The following is a 19,021-nucleotide window of genomic DNA, read 5'->3' on the forward strand; positions in this document are numbered from 1 at the left end:
CCGCAACGCTGGCAGAGAGGACGCTGGGATACGGCCCGGCTCTGAGCCGGCCGGAGCGCTGAGTGTTTTTAGTTAAGGGGATGGGTACCTCGAGTGTCCTCCCAGCATCCTGCTCCCCAAAAAGTAGCCTTTGGGACGAAGGGGATGAAGTAAAAATGCCTTGTTTCATTCTGTTGAACCTGAGGATTTGTTCTCAGCCGATGCCGTCCATAGATCTAGCCGCCGACACACCCAACAGCGCGCCCAAGCAGCGGCTGAAAGCCAGGGGCAAGGAGCAAATGTGGGACGCACGGCCTTACGCCCAGAAACAGGAGCGATGAGCCGCTGGCCGGGGGTCGAGTACCCGAAGATGCAGAGGTATTTCCGGCTTCCTTCAAGGGATCCTTCAGGGTGGATGTGAATTTTTCCACAAGCGAAATCACGACCCTGCAAACCTGCAGCTCCTCAGCGCCCCCTTGGGGAGTTTTTAATAATTACGCTCTGCCGCTGGGCAGATGGTTGGAGGCAGTTCTTTGTCGTGCAGGTCTTAACAAGGCTAGAGCACTTAATCATGACTACCAGATGCTTAAGAGTTGAAAAAGACAATATAAAGGGTAGCTTGACCCTGATTAACTGGACAAGTTGCAGCTTGTTTACTGGGTCTGTGGTCAGTTCCTATTCCATCTCCCTGCTTCTTCTTGCCTCAGAGTGGTGGGTGCACCAAGATTGACATTCGGCCCTAGGAAGCATATTGGAACATTTTGGCCCAAAAGAGGAGGCTCAAAGAGGTACATTTCTTTCTCCTTCCTGTCTACAGTTTCTCAGAACAAGTGCTGGATGTAAAGCAAGGGCAGCAATGGGATTATATTAATTATGCAGTGGAAAGAGACCATAGAAAATCCAACTCTTCATCTTCAAGCAAACTCCGAGGCCTTTCACAGAACCTTAAAGTGTAGCTCAGGTAACCTTTTCATTACCTGTCATGTTCTTGGTTCTTAGCCAATGGAAAAGACTCAGCCAAGGGAGGAAATTATATGTTTTACTTGCACAGTTTAAAAGCTTATTAAAAATATCACTGGCAGTTCTCTTGGGACACAGCAGGTTAGGGATCTGGTGTCATTGCGGCAGACCCAGTCGCTGCTGTGGCACAGGTTTAATTTTTGGCTCCAGAACGTCCACATGTCACCAGCACAGCAAACAAAAAAAAATGTATCTATCACTGAATACATTGACCACAATAACTGGGTGTTTTTTAAAATGATTATTTTTTCCATTATATTTGATTTACATGGTGTTTTTTGTTTTTGTTTTTTCAGGGCCACACTCACAGCATGTGGAAATTCCCAAGTTAGGTCCAATTGGAGCTACAGCAGCCGGCCTACACCACAGCCATAGCAACGCAGGATCCAAGCCGTGTCTGCAGGCCTACACCATAGCTCACTGCACGGTGGGGTCTTTAACCCACTAAGCAAGGCCAGGGATTGAACCCAAGTCTTCATGCTCGGGTTTGTTTACCGCTGAGCCACAATAGGAACTCCAATCCTGGGTGCTTTTAGTCATGTTAAGGACAAACTTTCTCTGTCTGAATGTAGTAATAACTTGGCATTACCCTTACTGGTAGCATGGTACATGTCTTAACTATAGGCTTTCTTGGATTCTTAATAATAGAGTTGCACTTCTATTTAGGGACAACACGGGTGGTTTCCTGCAACCAAAATAGAACTTATGGTTATTTCCTCTAGTCAGTACATTGCCCAAAGGGAATATTCATTTACACAACACATACCTAGTGCTCTCAATATGCCAGGTACTCTGCTTAGTAATAAGGCTATTAATAACTTTCTGGACCTCAAGTTCTAGTGGATGATACAGACCACAAAGAAGTTGTATGACTGAAATATGTGCCGTGAAGAAAATAAATATGGTGATGTCATAGTAACTGGGGGAAGCCCCTCTGAAGAAGGGATATTTGTGCTGAGACGTGAAGGTGGCAGGGAGCCCAGGTTGAGAGGAGCTAGAGAGAACATTGTGCCCACTCATAGTGCTTACATTATCACTCCTAACTGACTACACTGTTTGCTTTGCTCTTTATTTTTCTTATAGTTTCCTTTGTTCCTTCTTCCCTTTTATGTGAAGAGGGTGGTCTTTTCAAGAAATCACAATTAGAATACTTCTGGTTATATTTGGTATAATCTTGAAATCTTTTTAAAAATTTTTTACTTTTTTGCTTTTTAGGGCTGCACTCATGGCACATGGAAGGTCCCAGGCTAGGGGTCGAATCAGAGCTACAGCTGCTGGCCTACACCACAGCAACACCAGATCCAAGCTGTGTCTGCGACCTCTACCACAGCTCATGGCAATGCCAGATCCATAACCCACTGAACGAGGCCAGGGACTGAACCCACAACCTTGTGGTTATTAGTCACATTTGTTTCTGCTGCACCATAAACACAAACTTCTTGAAATGTTTTTAGGTATATGATTTTATTCTTTCCTAAGAGGCAGGTGAAGTAAATGCCACTTATGGTGAGCTCACTTCTTTTGGTTTCACATACTTTGTAGCATAATTTTTTTGTGTGTGTCCTTTTTTTTTAGGGCCACACCCGCGGCATATGGAGGTTCCCAGGTTAGGGGTTGAATCGGAGCTATAGCCGCCAGCCTATGCCACAGTCACAGCAACTCGGGATCCAAGCTGTGTCTGCGACATCCACCACAGCTCATGGCAATGCCAGATCCTTAAGCCCCTTAGCAAGGCCAGGGATCGAACCCATGTCCTCATGATTGCTAGCAGGGTTTGTTAACCGCTGAGCCACGACAGGAACTCCTGTAGCATATTTTTTGAGATGTTCAAAACAAATGAAAATATGTGGTGTATAAGACAGTTCAGATAAAATTTAGGCTTATCTGAAGTGCCCGATTCTTGAAGCAATATTGTCTACATTAAGTTTGTTTTGTTTTCTTAAGATCTTTTTCTTTTCGTGATTCTACGGAAAAATACTGGAAGAGAAAAAATAGCTAATGACCAATGCACACAATTCTGCATATTAAAATGAAGAAAATTTGATTAATAGCAAAAACTCCACAAGATAAATCAGCAACTCTACAATTTTACAAAATTTCTTCTCAAATCTGAGGTAAGAAATTGTTCAAAAATTTTAAATAGTTCTTTATTAATAAAATATAAATATACATTTAAAATTTACAAGTTAGTGTAAAATCTCTCCTTAAGTTCAAGTTCTCATTAAGTAATCAATGTACAGAAGTCATACAGATCAGTTTTTGGCTTTCTAGTAATTTTCTATCAGTCACTTGAAATAACATCCTCAAGGTTTAATATTTTTTACCTTTTGGAGTTTGATAGAAGAGAGTCAATATCCTGAAGGATTTCAGAGGTTTTTCTCAATGCCACTGATACACTGTTTTCATTAACTTCTTTTAGCGAGAGTTCTGAAGATTTGGGTTTATAATGATCTGAAGACTGTTCATTTTTCTTGTTAGAAATCTGGTTTAGGACACCACTATTCTCCAGTAACACTAGTGGCTTAGTTAAGGAGCTTTTCCCTAATATTCATTATAATTACTTTGAATTTCAGAAAGCTTAGCCTTCATAGTAAAATATTTCTACACTGGGAGGAAGATATCTTGGATTCTTAATAGAGTTGGACTTCAGAACTTGTCCAGTCTATCTCTTATAGATGAGGAAACTGACTGGAGTATAAAAGAGGGGGAAAGGAAAAGAGAGTATGTGTGTATTTGGATGGAGGTTTGGCAATAGGGAGAAAATAAAAGAATTAAAAACCTCAGTAACATTTCTTTAAGCAAAGAAGTGATATGGGAATAAAAGGGAACAAAAGTAGAGATGAAAGGAATATAAACAATCTCTGTAGGGTATTTTTTTAACTTAAATATCAGTGAAAGCAAAACTGTTCTCTGTTGCAGAGCTACGCTGTTATTTGAATAGGATTACAGGAAAATAAAAAATGTAGATGAATGGAGTAGGAATGTACAGAACAAAAGGTTTCATAAGAAAGAGTCCTGTCCCAAGCTGATGAGGTAGCAGGTTCATGAACTCACTTCCCTCCACAGACACACTGAATCTCTAGCAACACACTGAATCCCCAGCTACACACAGAGCAATTCTCACTGTACGAATTCCAGGAACTACCAAGGGACTTCTTCACATTGAGTGAATGAGAAAATATCCACACTGAAATGGGAAAGACACACTGTCGCTATAAACCCCACCCCCCCTCGCCCAACAGGGGGGAACTCACAATTCTCAGCTTCTTCCTGAGGAATAAAGGGTTTAGACCCAACATCTAATGCTCCAACTTTTAAGATTGCCAAGTGCATGATAGGCCCCCACAACACCCAGCTCTGAGCAAACAAAAACCTCGATCTCCCAGTCTTTCCCTGTTGGCATACTTTATCTTTTGCCTTTTTTTGTCTGTTGTTGTTGTTGCTATTTCTTGGGCCGCTCCCTCGGCATATGGAGGTTCCCAGGCTAGGGGTTGAATCGGAGCTGTAGCCACCGGCCTGCGCCAGAGCCACAGCAACGCGGGATCCGAGCCGCGTCTGCGACCCACACCACAGCTCACGGCAACGCCGGATCGTTAACCCACTGAGCAAGGGCAGGGACCGAACCCGCAACCTCATGGTTCCTAGTCGGATTCGTTAACCACTGCGCCACGACGGGAACTCCTGTTGGCATACTTTAAAAGCTGATGCCTGAGGGTCAGAGTTCTCACTCAGCAGGTGATAGCTCCATATTCTCTCTGGCCTACTCCAGCTTGCTGCAGTCTCCCTGGAAGGAGCTTACACATAACAGAAAAAGTCAAAGCAACAAAGAGCTGTTTTTTTTGCAAAGATAAACAAAATAGACAAATCTTTAGCTAGACCTAGCAAGAAAAAAAAGAACTCAAATAAAAATAGAGAAAAAATTACAATACCACAGCAAGACAAAGGATCGTAAGAGACTACTATGAATAATTATATGCCAACATATTGGATAACCTAAAAGAAATGGAGATTCCTAGAAATAATCAACCTATCAAGGCTGATTCCAGACTGATTATTAATAAAGAAACTGAATCAGGAGTTCCCATCGTGGCGCAGCAGAAATGAATCCAACTAGGAGCCATGAGGTTGCGGGTTCAATCCCTGGCCTTGCTCAGTGGGTTAAGGATCCGGTGTTGCCCTGAGCTGTGGTGCACGTCACAGACTCAGCTCAGATCCCACGTTGCTGTGGCTGTGGCACAGGCTGGAAGCAAAAGCTCCAATTCGACCCCTGGCCTGGGAACCTCCATATGCCGTGGGTACGGCCCTAAAAAGACAAAAGACAAAAAAGAAAAGAAACTGAATCAGTAACCAAAAACCTCCTGTAATCCTATTTTGTGGCAAGACAAAAAATTTTAAATATAAAAGCCTCTTCTCTGCCCTCTAGCTGCCCTTCTCCTGAACTGTGTACCGTTTCTGCATTATGGATCAACCTGACCTCCCCAAGAGCAGGAATACCTGCTCAACCATAAAGAGCGACATTTTCCTAGCATCAAGACAACTCCTTAAAAGATAACAAAATAACATTGTCTTTTTAGAGCTAAGGGTCTAATTGGAGCTGCAGCCACCAACCTATACTACAGCCACAGCAACATGGGCTCCAAGCCATGTATGCAACCTACACAGCTCACGGCAATGCCAGATCCTTAACCCACTCAGGAAGGCCAGGGATCAAACCTGAGTCCTCATGGATATTGGGTTCATTTCTGCTGAGCCACAATGGGAACTCCGAATTCCTTCTTAATCTTAGACATATGACCCAGTGGGATGATGCTTAGATCCAGATTATGTAAACTGTCAATAATATGTTATTAGATGTGGAGCCCTCTGTCTCAAAGAACATATATAATTGTATCTCAATTTCTAACCAGCAGAAGAGTTCTCAGAACTTTCTGAGATGTTCTTCCTGGGTTCAAATTTGGCTTGAAGAAAATTTCCAAATTCTTACATAGATCAAGTGATCGATTTTTTTCTTAACACTCCCAGCAGAGATGGTTTCACTAGTGAATTCTACCAAACATTTAAACAAGAATTAATACCAATCCTTCTCAAACTCTTATAAAAACAGAAGAGGAGAGAATACTTCAAAACTCTTTTTCGAGGTTGGGATTACGCTGACAACCAGAACCACATGAAGACAGTACAAGAAAAGAAAACTACAGACCCATATCCTCGAGATAAACATAGATGCAAAAATCCTCAACAAAACATTAGCAAACCAAATTCAATAATATATTAAAATGATCATACACCATAATCAAGTAGGATTTTTTCCCTAGGGATACAAGGATGGTTCAACATATGAAAATCAATGTGATACATCCCATCAACAAAGTAGAAGATAAAAATCATATGATCATCTCAATAGATGCAGAAAAACATTCAACAAAATGGGTATAGAGGGAACATACCTCAACATAATAAAGGCTATAATTTATTACTAGCCCACAGCTAGTATCGTACTCAACAGTGAAAAGCTGAAAGCTTTTCTTCTTCTAAGAAACAGAATAATAATGCTCACTCTCATCACTTTCATTCAACATAGTACTGGAAGTCCCCAGAGGAAGTAGACCAATAAAACAAACAAAAAAACCCACAATTACCTCAAAAAGAATAAAATACCTAGGAATAAATTTAAGCAAAGAGGTGAAAGATCTGTACATCGAAAACTGTAAGACATTGATGAAAGGCACTGAAGGCAAAAATAAATGCAAAGATATTCTGTACTCATGAACTGGAAGAATATTGTTACAATGTCCATCCCACCCCAAGCAATCTAGAGATTCAATACAATATTCAGTGTATTGAATGATACAAAATTCCAACGGCAGTCTTCATGGAAATTAAATAGTACTAAAATTTGTATGGAACCACAAAGACCTCAAAAAACCAAAGCAAACTTAAGCACAATGCTGGAAGCATCACACAGTCTGATTTCAAACTATATTACAAAACTACAGTAATCAAAACAGTGTGGCACATGGAGATCTCTTATGGCACAGTAGGATAAGGACCCTGTGTCACTGCAGTGGCTTGAGTCACTGCTGTGGTATGGGACCAGTCCCCTGGCCCAGGAACTTCCATATGCCACAGCCAAAAAACAGACAAACCAAACCCAAAGCAGTATGGTACTGGCAAAACCCAGAAATATAGATCAATAGAACAGAATAAACAGCCCAGAAACAACCCAATGAAAAATATGGTCAATTAATTTACAACAAATAAGTCAAGAGGATACAATGGAGAAAGGATAGACTCTTCAATAAACGATGTTGAGAAAACTGGACAGTCACATGCAAAAGAATGAAACTGGACCACTATCTTATACCATACACAAAAAACAACTCAGAGTGGATTAAAGACTTGAATATAAGACCTGAAACCATAAAACCTCTAGAAGAAAACATAGGGGGTAAGCTCCTTGACATCAGTCTTGGCAATGACTTTTTTGATTTCACACCAAAAGCAAAGATAAAGCAAAAACTAGCGGTACTATGTCAAACTGAAAAGCTTCTGTACACTAAAGGACACCTTCAATGAAATGGAAAAAATATTTGCAAATTGTATATCTGATAAGGGGTTAATATCCAAAATATGCCAAGAACTCCTATAACTCCATAGCAAAACAAACCAACCAACCATCTGATTAAAAAATGAGCAGAGGAACTAAACAGGTATTTTTCCAAAGACACACAGATGGCCAACAGGTACGTGCAAAGGTATTCAACATCACTCATCATGGAAATGCAAATCAAAACCAATGAGATATCACCTCATACCTGTTACAATGGCTATCATCAAAAAGACAAGACATAACAAGTGTTGGTAAAAATATGGAGAAAAGAGAACCCTTGTATATTTTGGTAGAAATATAAATTGGTTACAGCCACTGTGGAAAGCAGTATGAAAGTTTCCTCAAAAAATTATAAGTAGAACTACACATGATCCAGCAATCCCACTTTCGGGTATATATCCAAAAGAAATGAAAACAGTCTGCTGAAGAGATATCTGCACTCCCATGTTCACTGCAGAATTATTTATAAGAGCCAAGATATGGAGACAGCCTAAGTGTCCATCATTGGATGAAGGGATAAAGAAGACGGGATACTATTCAGCCATGAGAAGAAAGAAGTCCTGCCATTTACAACACGGATGGATGTTAAGGTCATTTTGCTAAGTGAAATAAGCTTGACAGAGAACAACAAATACTGCATATGAAGAATTTTTTAAAAAGTCAAACTCATAGAAACCAAATGTAGAATGGTGACTGCCAGGGGCTTCAGGGTAGGGAAAGAGAGAGGTTGGTAAAAGCAACTATAAGATGACTAAGGTCTGAGAGCTAATGTGGAACATGGCAACTGCAGTTGATAACACTGTGTTGTATGACTGAGGTTTGCTGGGAAGGTGGAACCCAGATGTTCCCACCAAAAAAAAAAAAAAGGGGAGTGGGGTTGAGAGATAAATGTGTGAAGTGGTAGATATGTTAATTAACAAGAGATAGGGTAATCTTTTCACAGTGTATAAGTGTGTCAGGTCACTGTGATATGAGTTTAAACAGCTTACAATTTTGTCAATCATACCTCAATGGAAATTTAATAAAAAAATAGTACATTAAAAATCTTAAAAAACTTTTTAAAAAGGAAATAAAAGAACTATCAGAGATAGTTCCAGTTCTAGTTTAGAATATAATTTTGTGAGAAAGTCTCCATAAGATATCTTGAACCTAGTTCACTGTCCTTTGCTGACTTAAACCCAATGAAAAGTATAAATGTTAATTTATACCTTCTAGAGAAGATACATCTTAAATTACAATCTTAAATATTATTCAATAAAGCTCCACACTATATAAGTATGGATTAATATATAGTCATGAATTAAGCCTACAATGGAAAGGGAGAAATTATGCAGGGTAATACATTTTGTATAAAGGATACAGTTAAACTTCTGTATCTTTTCAAGTTCAGAAGCCACAGACCTGCAAGTTAAAAAAAAAAAAATTCATGCTAGTTAGTTGTCTGATTCTTTTATATCCACAGTATTTCAAATAAGCATACTTAATTTTTTTCATAAAGGCTAAAATTTTTGACAGAAGAACCTAGAAGTTAAGAATTCTTCATACTGGTTTTATTTAACAACAAATCACCTTGACTCAAGGATACTTACTGAGTGCCTTTCATGAGAAGGTAAGTGAATAAAAGTCCTCTACCTCAAGGACTTTTGAATCAAGTATTGAGGTTTGAAGGTAATGGGCCTTCCTGCTACAACTCAGTACTAACCTGGCATACCTTCTACTTTCCTCCTCAGGGTTTACTCAAAGTTTTAAAAGCTACTAAAAAACATGACTTCTGTGAAAGAATGTTCTCTCCTGAATTCTAACAGCTTTACATTAATTAATCATAAACTTCTTGGTAATATCTTTTTTTTTTTTTTTTGTCTTTTGTCTTTTGTTGTTGTTGTTGTTGTTGCTATTTCTTGGGCCGCTCCCGCGGCATATGGAGGTTCCCAGGCTAGGGGTCCAATCGGAGCTGTAGCCACCGGCCTGCGCCAGAGCCACAGCAACTCGGGATCCAAGCCGCGTCTGCAACCTACACCACAGCTCACGGCAACGCCGGATCGTTAACCCACTGAGCAAGGGCAGGGACCGAACCCGCAACGTCATGGTTTCTAGTCGGATTCGTTAACCACTGCGCCACGACGGGAACTCCTCTTTTTTTTTTGCTTTTTTAGGGCCACACCCGTGGCATATGGAGGGTCCCAGGCTAGGGGTCTAATCAGAGCTGCAGCTGCTGACCTACACCACAGCCACAGCAACATCAGATCCAAGCCAAGTCTCCAACCTACACCACAGCTCACAGCAATGCTGGAGCCTTAATCACTGAGCAAGGCCTGAGATTGAACCCACAACCTCATGGTTCCTAGTTGGATTTGTTTCTGCTGTGCCATGATGGAAACACCTGTAATGTCTTCTTTTGAACTATTTAATTTTCTGATCTTTATACCTAGATTGTTTCTTTGGAGGAGAAAGTATCTTGCACATATAGCAAGACCTCATTTAAATGGAATTCTTGGGAGTTCCCGTCATGGCGCAGTGGAAACAAATCCAACTAAGAACCATGAGGTTGCGGGTTCAATCCCTGGCCTTGCTTAGTGAGTTAAGGATCTGGTGTTGCCATAGCTCTGGTGTAGGTCACAGAGGAGGCTCAGATCTGGCATTGCTGTGGCTCTGGCATAGGCCAGCAGCTATAGCTCTGATTAGACCCCTAGCCTGGGAACCTCCATACGCCGCAGGTGTGGCCCTAGAGAAGACAAAAAAACACACACAAAAATGGAACTTTTAGGAGTTCCCGTCATGGCGCAGTGGTTAGCGAATCCGACTAGGAACCATGAGGTTTCGGGTTCGGTCCCTGCCCTTGCTCAGTGGGTTAACGATCCGGCGTTGCCGTGAGCTGTGGTGTAGGTTGCAGATGCAGCTTCGACCCAATGTTGCTGTGGCTCTGGCGTAGGCCGGTGGCTAGAGCTCCAATTCAACCCCTGGCCTGGGAACTTCCATATGCCGCGGGAGCGGCCCAAGAAATAGCAACAACAACAACAAAAGACAAAAGACAAAAAGACAAAAAAAAAAAAAAAAAATGGAACTTTTAGGAAATGGATGGTCTCCAGGGCCAACTTTTCATACAGATGAATTAGGTGTCAAAATGTACTATTTTCCATTAAGTTTCTTCTGGAATAGACTAATTATTTTATTGTTTTCTTAAGCATAGTATACTAGACATTCTCTTCTCCTTGATTTGAAGGGTTAGCATATGAAGATCAGGTCTTACCCTGTTATATAGAAACAGATACTGGGACAACTGTATGGAGTAGAGAGTAGAATGTACACAGATCCAGCAGAACCTCTTTACACATGTGACCTTTGTCTTTTTCGTCATCGCTAGAATGAAACATGAGCAGTGGCACACAACTAGAAAATAGTGTAACTTGACTAGCTCTCTTCAAAATTAATGAAGATATTAATATTTAAAACATCTCTTTACTCAAGTCATTAAAAACCTGTTCACAGTTCACAACAGGGTTTGACTTGTCTGCTTTACTGGCTTTACTACAGTGGACCCATCAGCCTGCACTCCTTCCTTGTACTCTAGACTATGGATGAAGAATAAGAAATCTTTCATCACTTTAGCATCTGTTGTAAAGAACTGAATATGACTTACTCTAAAACCTGCTGACTGTTCATCATTGCAAAACAACCCCCACCCTTTTAAACACACATTTTCTGGGTGTAAGCAACAATACAAACTACCGTTGTACTGCTGTCCCACATATGATAAACCAACTTTTTTTTTTTTTTTTTTTTTTTTTTGTCTTTTTGCCATTTCTTGGGCTGTTCCCGTGCCATGTGGAGGTTCCCAGGCTAGGGGTCCAATCGGAGCTGTAGCCACCGGCCTGCGCCAGAGCCACAGCAACATGGGATTGAAGCTGCATCTGCAACCTACACTACAGCTCACGGCAACGCCGGATCCTTAACCCACTGAGCAAGGCCAGGGATTGAACCTGCAACCTCATGGTTCCTAGTCGGATTCGTTAACCACTGAGCTACAAGGGGAATTCTGATAAACCAACTTCTTAGGAAGTATTTCCTGTACTATTTTTTTGACTAGCATCCCTATTAAAAAGTTGAATCAGTAAGCTAATAACAGGTTAGTTGGGAAAATAGATACTGAAATACAATTTAAGCAGTTGTTTATTGTGCAATCTCTTCTCTTCCTTCAACCTACCCATTTTGTCAAGAAAACAAACCACAGTGGAGCTGTCTTAGGCTTTGCAAGGGAAATGGAGCCACTGCAAGGTCTGTATCTCCCCTCCTCACTCAATTCCTTGTCTCTTCTCTGCTCCTATTTGCTTGCACCCACAGCTGCTTTCACCAATCTGTACTTCTCTCACTCCCTCACTTTAGTTTGTCCTGACAGTTATCCTCTTCTGAGTTTTCATTTTTACAAACTTTGCCAGCTGAGCAATGATGAATTTTATAGCCACATATAATTTCCCTTTCTTCTCAACTATGTTTTTTGCTAGCTACTGAGATAACTTTTCTGTTCCCAAACAGGCTGTAGCTAAAAGAGAGGGACCTGGAAACTGAATCCTTAAGATACCTGGATATTCAAATACATCTACTGATTTGACTGGACTGCTTTCTCTAAGTAACCTAGGAAAGGTGGTTAAAAACCAGGTTTAATGTTTATATGTTTTTCCATCATGCTATGCTAAGACACTTTACAACTTATTTTAATTTAAAGCTTCCTAAATTGTTCCTGGTATCTTTTTTTCTCAGTATTTTCAGATTATACTTGCAGTGACACTGACCTTCCTAGTGACCTTTCTTCCTATCTTTTTTTTCCAGATAGAAATTTGTAAATCTATGAAGTCTGAACTCCTCTATTGATTTACACGATCTATTCCTACCCATCAAAACTCACATTACAACCAAACAGATTAAGTGTCTGCCCCATAAAAACTAACTTCTATCTCCATAGCCCAAAGTATCCTTTTTTACCTCTGCCTTTGCTTCTTCCCTAAAAGTCTCAATTTCCCTAAATATTCCTTTGAAGCTCAGTTCTAGTCTACTGTACACTGAAAGGCACATAGGAGGGACTAAAATTTTGCTTTATTTGTTGATTTGGCAATTGATTTGGGGGAGGTAATATGATAGAAATTATTATATGAGTCAACTTTTTTTTTTTTAATTTTAGTAATATTAAATAAAAACTCCTTTAAATTTTTCCAGAGTTCCTGCTGTGGTACAGTGGGTTAAGAATCTGACAGCGGAGTTCCCGTCGGGGCGCAGTGGTTAACGAATCCGACTAGGAACCATGAGGTTGCGGGTTCGGTCCCTGCCCCTTGCTCAGTGGGTTAATGATCCGGCGTTGCCGTGAGCTGTGGTGTAGGTTGCAGACGCGGCTCGGATCCCGAGTTGCTGTGGCTGTGGCGTAGGCCGGTGGCTACAGCTCCGATTGGACCCCTAGCCTGGGAACCTCCATATGCCGCAGGAGCGGCCCAAGAAATAGCAACAACAACAACAACAAAAAGACAAAAGAAAAAAAAAAAAAAAAAAAAAAGAATCTGACAGCAGTGGCTTAGGTTGCTGCAGAGGAGAAGGCTCAATTCCCTGCCCAGCACAGTAGGTTAAAGGATCTGGCATTGCTGCAGCTACAAATTAAGTCTCAGTGGTGGCTCAGATTCAGTCCCTGGACCAGGAACTTCCATATGTGGCAGGTGCAGCAATAAAAAAAAGAATGTTTTTCTGTAAAGTTTTCAGGATGAATTTATCACACTAAAAGAGTCACTCATTTTGATATGACTTTTCTTTCTTTTCTTTCTTTTTTTTTTTCTTTTGCTTTTTAGGGCTGCACCCGCAGCATATGGAGGTTTCCAGGCTAGGGATCCAATTGGAGCTACCGCTGCAGGCCTATGCCACAGCAACATTAGATCTGAGCCACATCTGCGACCTACACCACAGCTCATGGCAAGGCCAGATCCTTAACCCACTGAGCGAGACCAGGGATTGAACCCACGACTTCACAGTTCCTACTTGGATTCGTTTCCACTGTGCCACGAAAGGAAAACCTGATATGTTTTCAATGCATTTTTCTGATTTTCAGATGAAATGTACTATGATGAAATATAATAAGTTGGATATGATTAAAGATAATTTGCAAGATTTAAGCAAAAATATCATAGGAATTAAATGCGTGTGTGGTGCCTTTTTTTCTTAAAGTCACAGGTACTCTGATTGGAAACAAACCAGTTGCAGCGAAGTGACACTTAAGTGCACATTGCCCACAGCCAACGTGGGGAGTACAAGTGCGCAGATGACCCTTGAGGACCGCTTGCTGGAGTGTGCTGGCCCAGGCTTGACTCAGCACCAAACACAAAAAAAAGTTTTCTTGGGAAAAAGAATCAGAGTTTATCATTTACCATTTTAATCTTTGAGGGTTAGTTGGCTCTTATACACAGATTAAGTTTAAAATAAATATAAATACCAGTTTTCTTCAGGAAAAGAAGATGAAGGATGCCTGGGTATCTCCTTCTGACTAGTCTGGGTCAGTCTTCTGCACCATGATATTACTGTTGCCACATATCTAGGTTGAATACATTAAGAGATATTTGAAAAATGAATTTATAGACTATTTATGAAAATATTCCAAAAAATGGAAAATCATTAAGACAATTTGGGAAAAGGGGATAAAGAAAAAATTCTACTATAGGGCAATTTAAAAAGTCTTCACTGGAAAGAGAAAAGGCAAGTTTTTCTCATTATTCATCAGGAGTAAAATGACCTACTCACATTCATGATTAATAAAGATTTAAGAATCAGAACAAAGGTAACACTTGGATTTCATTCTAAGTGAATTCAAATGTTTAAATTTTCCTTTCAGTTTTTCAAAGTGAAATGAGTTTTGTTAAATCTTATCATAAAAATGTCTCTACATGTAAGACTGAGTATTTGCTTTAAAAAATTTAAACCAGAATACACCCATTAATGCAGGCACACACACATCTATAATTATATAATTCATCAAATATACAAATAAGTATCAAGTTCAATAAAATGATCTAGAGTGACTGAATAAACCAAATAGTTAATGTTTGCTAAAGTCACTATCTTTTGAGGCAGATTATTCAAACTAGCAATGAATGTTGGAGCATTTAAAACAAAATGCAGTAAATCCAACAGAAAAATAAATTCAAGAGGTAAAAAAATAATTCTTTTGTGAACACCCTCAAGTAAAATCACTAACATGTCAAGAACATCACAACAATGACTGTAACAAATTACATAAGCCAAAAGAGAAAAGCCACATTCATAAAGAGCTGATTTCAAGAATCTTCTCCATTTTAATAATCACCAGCTAGTTTATTTTATTTCACTTTATAGAAATATACATAAGTTTAGTTATTTGTGGCTGTAAACCTTATTTCAAATTGGTTAGGGGATGAATTAGTTAATTGGTTGACACAGCTGATCCCAAGTCCAAGCTCCATAACAAGCTAGTTACTTGTGGAGTATTTGTAACATTTATTTTGAAAAATTATTAGAATACAAATGGAAATGATTAAAGCTGACCTATTTAGTTATGCTAGTTGTCAATATAACTACATTCTGGAAACCTGCTAAAATGACTTCATGCACATTTTCTACATAGAAAAACAAAGAATATACAAAATTTAAATAATGTTTAGGGAGTTCCCGTCGTGGCGCAGTGGTTAACGAATCCGACTAGAAACCATGACGTTGCGGGTTCGGTCCCTGCCCTTGCTCAGTGGGTTAACGATCCGGCGTTGCCGTGAGCTGTGGTGTAGGTTGCAGATGCGGCTCGGATCCCACGTTGCTGTGGCTCTGGCGTAGGCCAGTGGCTACAGCTCTGATTGGACCCCTAGCCTGGGAATCTCCATATGCCACGGGAGCGGCCCAAAGAAATAGCAAAAAGACAAAAAAAAAAAAATAATAATAATAATGTTTATATGCTTCCTCGCTGAGCAACTAAATTATTTATTAACATGAAATTAGAATTTTAAATTGTTTTTCAGTACCTTTCATATGGTCCAGGGTGTTGAATCTGAATTAACTTATCTTGTCCATCAGGAAAAGTTAACTTACACCAACCTAAGTTGAGGCCCCGATTTACCTTAGCAAGGAGGAAAGGTAAGTATTAGTGTTCTAGAACTGAAAAACAAACTTCATTAATTTTAAATTAAAAAAAAAAAGATCGGAGTTCCCGTCGTGGCGCAGTGGTTAGCGAATCCGACTAGGAACCATGAGGTTGCGGGTTCGGTCCCTGCCCTTGCTCAGTGGGTTAACGATCCGGCGTTGCCGTGAGCTGTGTGTAGGTTGCAGACGCGGCTCGGATCCTGCGTTGCTGTGGCTCTGGCGTAGGCCGGTGGCTACAGCTCCGATTGGACCCCTAGCCTGAGAGCCTCCATATGCCATGGGAGCGGCCCAAGAAATAGCAACAACAACAACAACAAAAAGACAAAAAAAAAAAAATCATTAAAACTTTAAAAGTTATATTTTACATGGGATATGGGTATTATTTAACCTCTACCCTTATACAAATAATTATAAAAAAAAAAAAAAAGTGGAGTTCCCGTCGTGGCGCAGTGGTTAACGAATCCGACTAGGAACCAGGAGGTTGTGGGTTCGATCCCTGCCCTTGCTCAGTGGGTTAACGATCCGGCATTGCCATGAGCTGTGATGTAGGCTGCAGACTCGGCTCAGATCCTGCATTGCTGTGGCTCTGGCGTAGGCTGGCGGCCACAGCTCCAATTAGACCCCTAGCCTGGGAACCTCCATATGCCGCAGGAGCGGCCCAAGAAATAGCAAAAAGACAAAAAAATAAATAAATAAATAAATAAATAAATAAATAAAATAAAATAATAATAAAAAAAGTCCCTTTCTTTATAATGAGCTACACTTATAAAAATGGTATTTGTCACACCTTTCTGATTTTCGCTAGGCAATCCAATGGGATCAGTAAAGTCTCTTGACAGATTTTAATTTTTGTGCACTATTTTTTTTTTTGTGCACTATTTCCACAGAATAAAAAAAAACCTTTCAGTCTGAAGTATATAATTACCTGTCTCTTTTGAATAAAAGTGCTGAAATTCCAATTCAGGGTTAGAGTAATGCCATCTAAAAAGATAGCATGTACTTTGTCATCAGAGTATGCAAGAAACCTTCCCACAGTGGGTATGACCGATTCTCTCAAAAGCAAAGGCAGTATATTGCTATCATTTATCCCAGGAACCTAAAACCAGAAAATAAAAATTGCAGGAAAGAGTTATCCACTAATAATGATTGAAATGATTAATGAACACTGAGGCAACTTCAAGATTCTTATTCAGAAGTACAATATTTTAGAATCCTTATGTATGTTTTAACTTTTCCAGGAGTGGATACCCCAAAAGAATCTATTGTGGGGAGATTAAGTTAAAAAAAATCTTTGGAGAGTCACCATTCTGCCAAATTTTACATAGAAAGTAGACAAAGACTAGGAACTACAGAAACATATAGGCTTATAATCAAAGTAGTATAGACAGAAATCAATGTCTGAGAATCACTTCCTCTAAGACAGCATTAAAAAAATGTACTTTTACAGTTATGGAAATAGAGTAGAATACTGTAATATGTTTTATAATAACTATGTTTTCACACACTTCAAATCCAATCAGTTCCCCTGCCCTTCCCCCTCCACTAAGAAACAAAAAACAAACTATATACAGTAAAAGCATAACATAAAAACCCAGTTTTGCAGTGTTTTTCTATTAATTGGATTTTCAAAAATAAACCAGTATGGGAGTTCCCGTCGTGCCTCAGTGGTTAATGAATCCGACTAGGAACCATGAGGTTGCGGGTTTGATCCCTGGCCTTGCTCAGTGGGTTAAGGATCCGGTGTTGCCGTGAGCTGTGGTGTAGGTCGCAGACACGGCTCTGATCCCGCGTTGCTGTGGCTCTGGCGTAGGCTGGCAACTACAGCTCCAATTGGACTCCTAGCCTGAGAGCCTCCATATGCCGCAGGAGCGGCCCTAGAAAAGGCAAAAAGACAAAAAAATAAAAATAAAAATAATAATAAAAAAAATTAAAAAAATAAATAAACCAGTATTAATGTTACAAAGAATTTCTTTTTTTTTTTTGTCTTTTGTCTTTCTAGGGCTGCACCCTCGGCATATGGAGGTTCCCAGGCTAGGGGTCTAATCGCAGCTGTAGCTGCTGACCTACGCCACAGCCACAGCAATGCCAGATCTGAGCCGTGTCTGCAACCTACACCACAGCTCATGGCAACGCCGGATCCTTAACCCACTGAGTGAAGCCAGGGATCAAACCAGAAACGTCATGGTTCCTAGTCGGATTCGTTTCTGCTGCGCCACGATGGGAACTCCCAACGAATTTCTCACACTACTTACATGAAAGTAATCTGAACTTATAAGTATGTAACCAAATAATATAGCAATTAAAAAATCTTGCTCTTAAAACAATTCAAGGTACCATTTTCCAGCAGCATATACGATAGTTATGGCTTAAAGAAAGCCTCGTCTTGGCACAATGTTGAAGAATTCTGTGAACGAGAAAAATACTTCTTAAATATTTGCCAGCAATGTCATTTTCCAATTCTAGCAACCCATTCTCAATGCTATACAACATTTTAAGCAAGTAACCCATTTCTACAAAAATGTTTGGACTTCTTTTCTTCCTAAAGCCCTTAGAAAGGAACTACTATTGTTGCTTCTTTTGTGCTAATCTTACATAGTTAAGGTTATTCCTCTAATGTTTGTTTTTCGTTTTTGTTTTTTCATTTTAGGGCCACACCCGCAGCATACGGAGGTCTCCAGACCAGGGGTGGAATCGGAGCTACAGCTGCCAGCCTACACCACAGCCACCGTAATGCCAGATCCAAGCCACACCTGTGATCCACACCACAGCTCATGGCAATGCCGGATCTTAACCCACTGAGAGGCCAGGGATCAAACCCGCAACCTCATGGTTCCTAGTTGGATTCATTTCCACTGTGCCATGATTGTAACATCCATTGCTCTAGTTTTTAGCAATGATGACTCCAAATGGAGAGAATTTTCAGGTGCTTTTTAAAAAGTGACAGATTCACAGCACCTGAAAGGTTTAGCATATTCTAGGAGTGGTGGGGATATGAATCAACTGTCCCTAGAAAATCAAATGACCAGTTCTGCTTCTTCAAATCTGCTTTGGAAGTTGCTTAAACATAAGTTTATAAAAATAAATAATTCATTAATTCACTTTCATTCTTCCAGGTGCCACGAACTGATTAATTAGGAGAATTAAAAAAACATGAGCCGAAGAACCAATCTACAGATCACCTTCTATCTACTCTCAGAAATCTTTATTACTCCAATGATAATAAAGTATGAAAATTTAAATGTATCAGTCAAATCTTCAACTTGATTTCAAGGAGCAATA

At 40.0% G+C, this 19,021-nt stretch overlaps 1 protein-coding gene and 1 long non-coding RNA gene across 17 annotated transcripts in view; one reads left to right on the forward strand and one right to left on the reverse strand.

Annotated features, from left to right (window-relative positions):
* C16H5orf34 (chromosome 16 C5orf34 homolog) overlaps positions 1-19,021 on the reverse strand; it is a 52,836-nt gene that overhangs the window by 14,403 nt on the left and 19,412 nt on the right. For 6 of the 14 annotated variants that reach the window (XM_085002178.1, XM_085002173.1, XM_085002170.1 and 3 more), the window contains exons 8-13: positions 18,077-18,146; positions 16,668-16,838; positions 15,625-15,719; positions 14,073-14,171; positions 8,970-9,010; positions 3,324-3,513 (exon numbers count right to left, since the gene is read on the reverse strand). In XM_085002178.1, coding sequence (XP_084858304.1) covers positions 3,324-3,513; positions 8,970-9,010; positions 14,073-14,171; positions 15,625-15,719; positions 16,668-16,838; positions 18,077-18,146 — 666 coding nt within the window. Of the gene's footprint in view, positions 1-1,003; positions 1,685-3,132; positions 3,514-8,969; positions 9,011-14,072; positions 14,172-15,624; positions 15,720-16,667; positions 16,839-18,076; positions 18,147-19,021 lie in introns of those variants that run through there. The other 8 variants (XR_014831207.1, XR_014831210.1, XR_014831209.1 and 5 more) reach the window with 3 other exon arrangements.
* Positions 14-18,985, forward strand: LOC106508158 (uncharacterized). 3 transcript variants are annotated; one of them, XR_014831269.1, is made up of 6 exons: positions 14-357; positions 797-940; positions 2,944-3,113; positions 9,108-9,218; positions 11,824-11,881; positions 12,140-12,937. It is a non-coding gene; the product is annotated as an uncharacterized LOC106508158 (long non-coding RNA). The 3 variants fall into 3 exon arrangements; XR_014831270.1 differs by lacking the exons at positions 11,824-11,881; positions 12,140-12,937 and adding an exon at positions 18,856-18,985; XR_014831271.1 differs by lacking the exons at positions 797-940; positions 11,824-11,881; positions 12,140-12,937 and adding an exon at positions 18,856-18,985 and having other exon boundaries at positions 14-767.

The sequence above is a fragment of the Sus scrofa genome, chromosome 16 (genome assembly GCF_054392235.1).
Source record: "Sus scrofa isolate SSC_HxYL_T2T_F1_AM1 chromosome 16, Sscrofa_HxYL_maternal_Yorkshire_Landrace_v2.0, whole genome shotgun sequence".
NCBI classification, from domain to species: Eukaryota; Metazoa; Chordata; class Mammalia; order Artiodactyla; family Suidae; genus Sus; species Sus scrofa.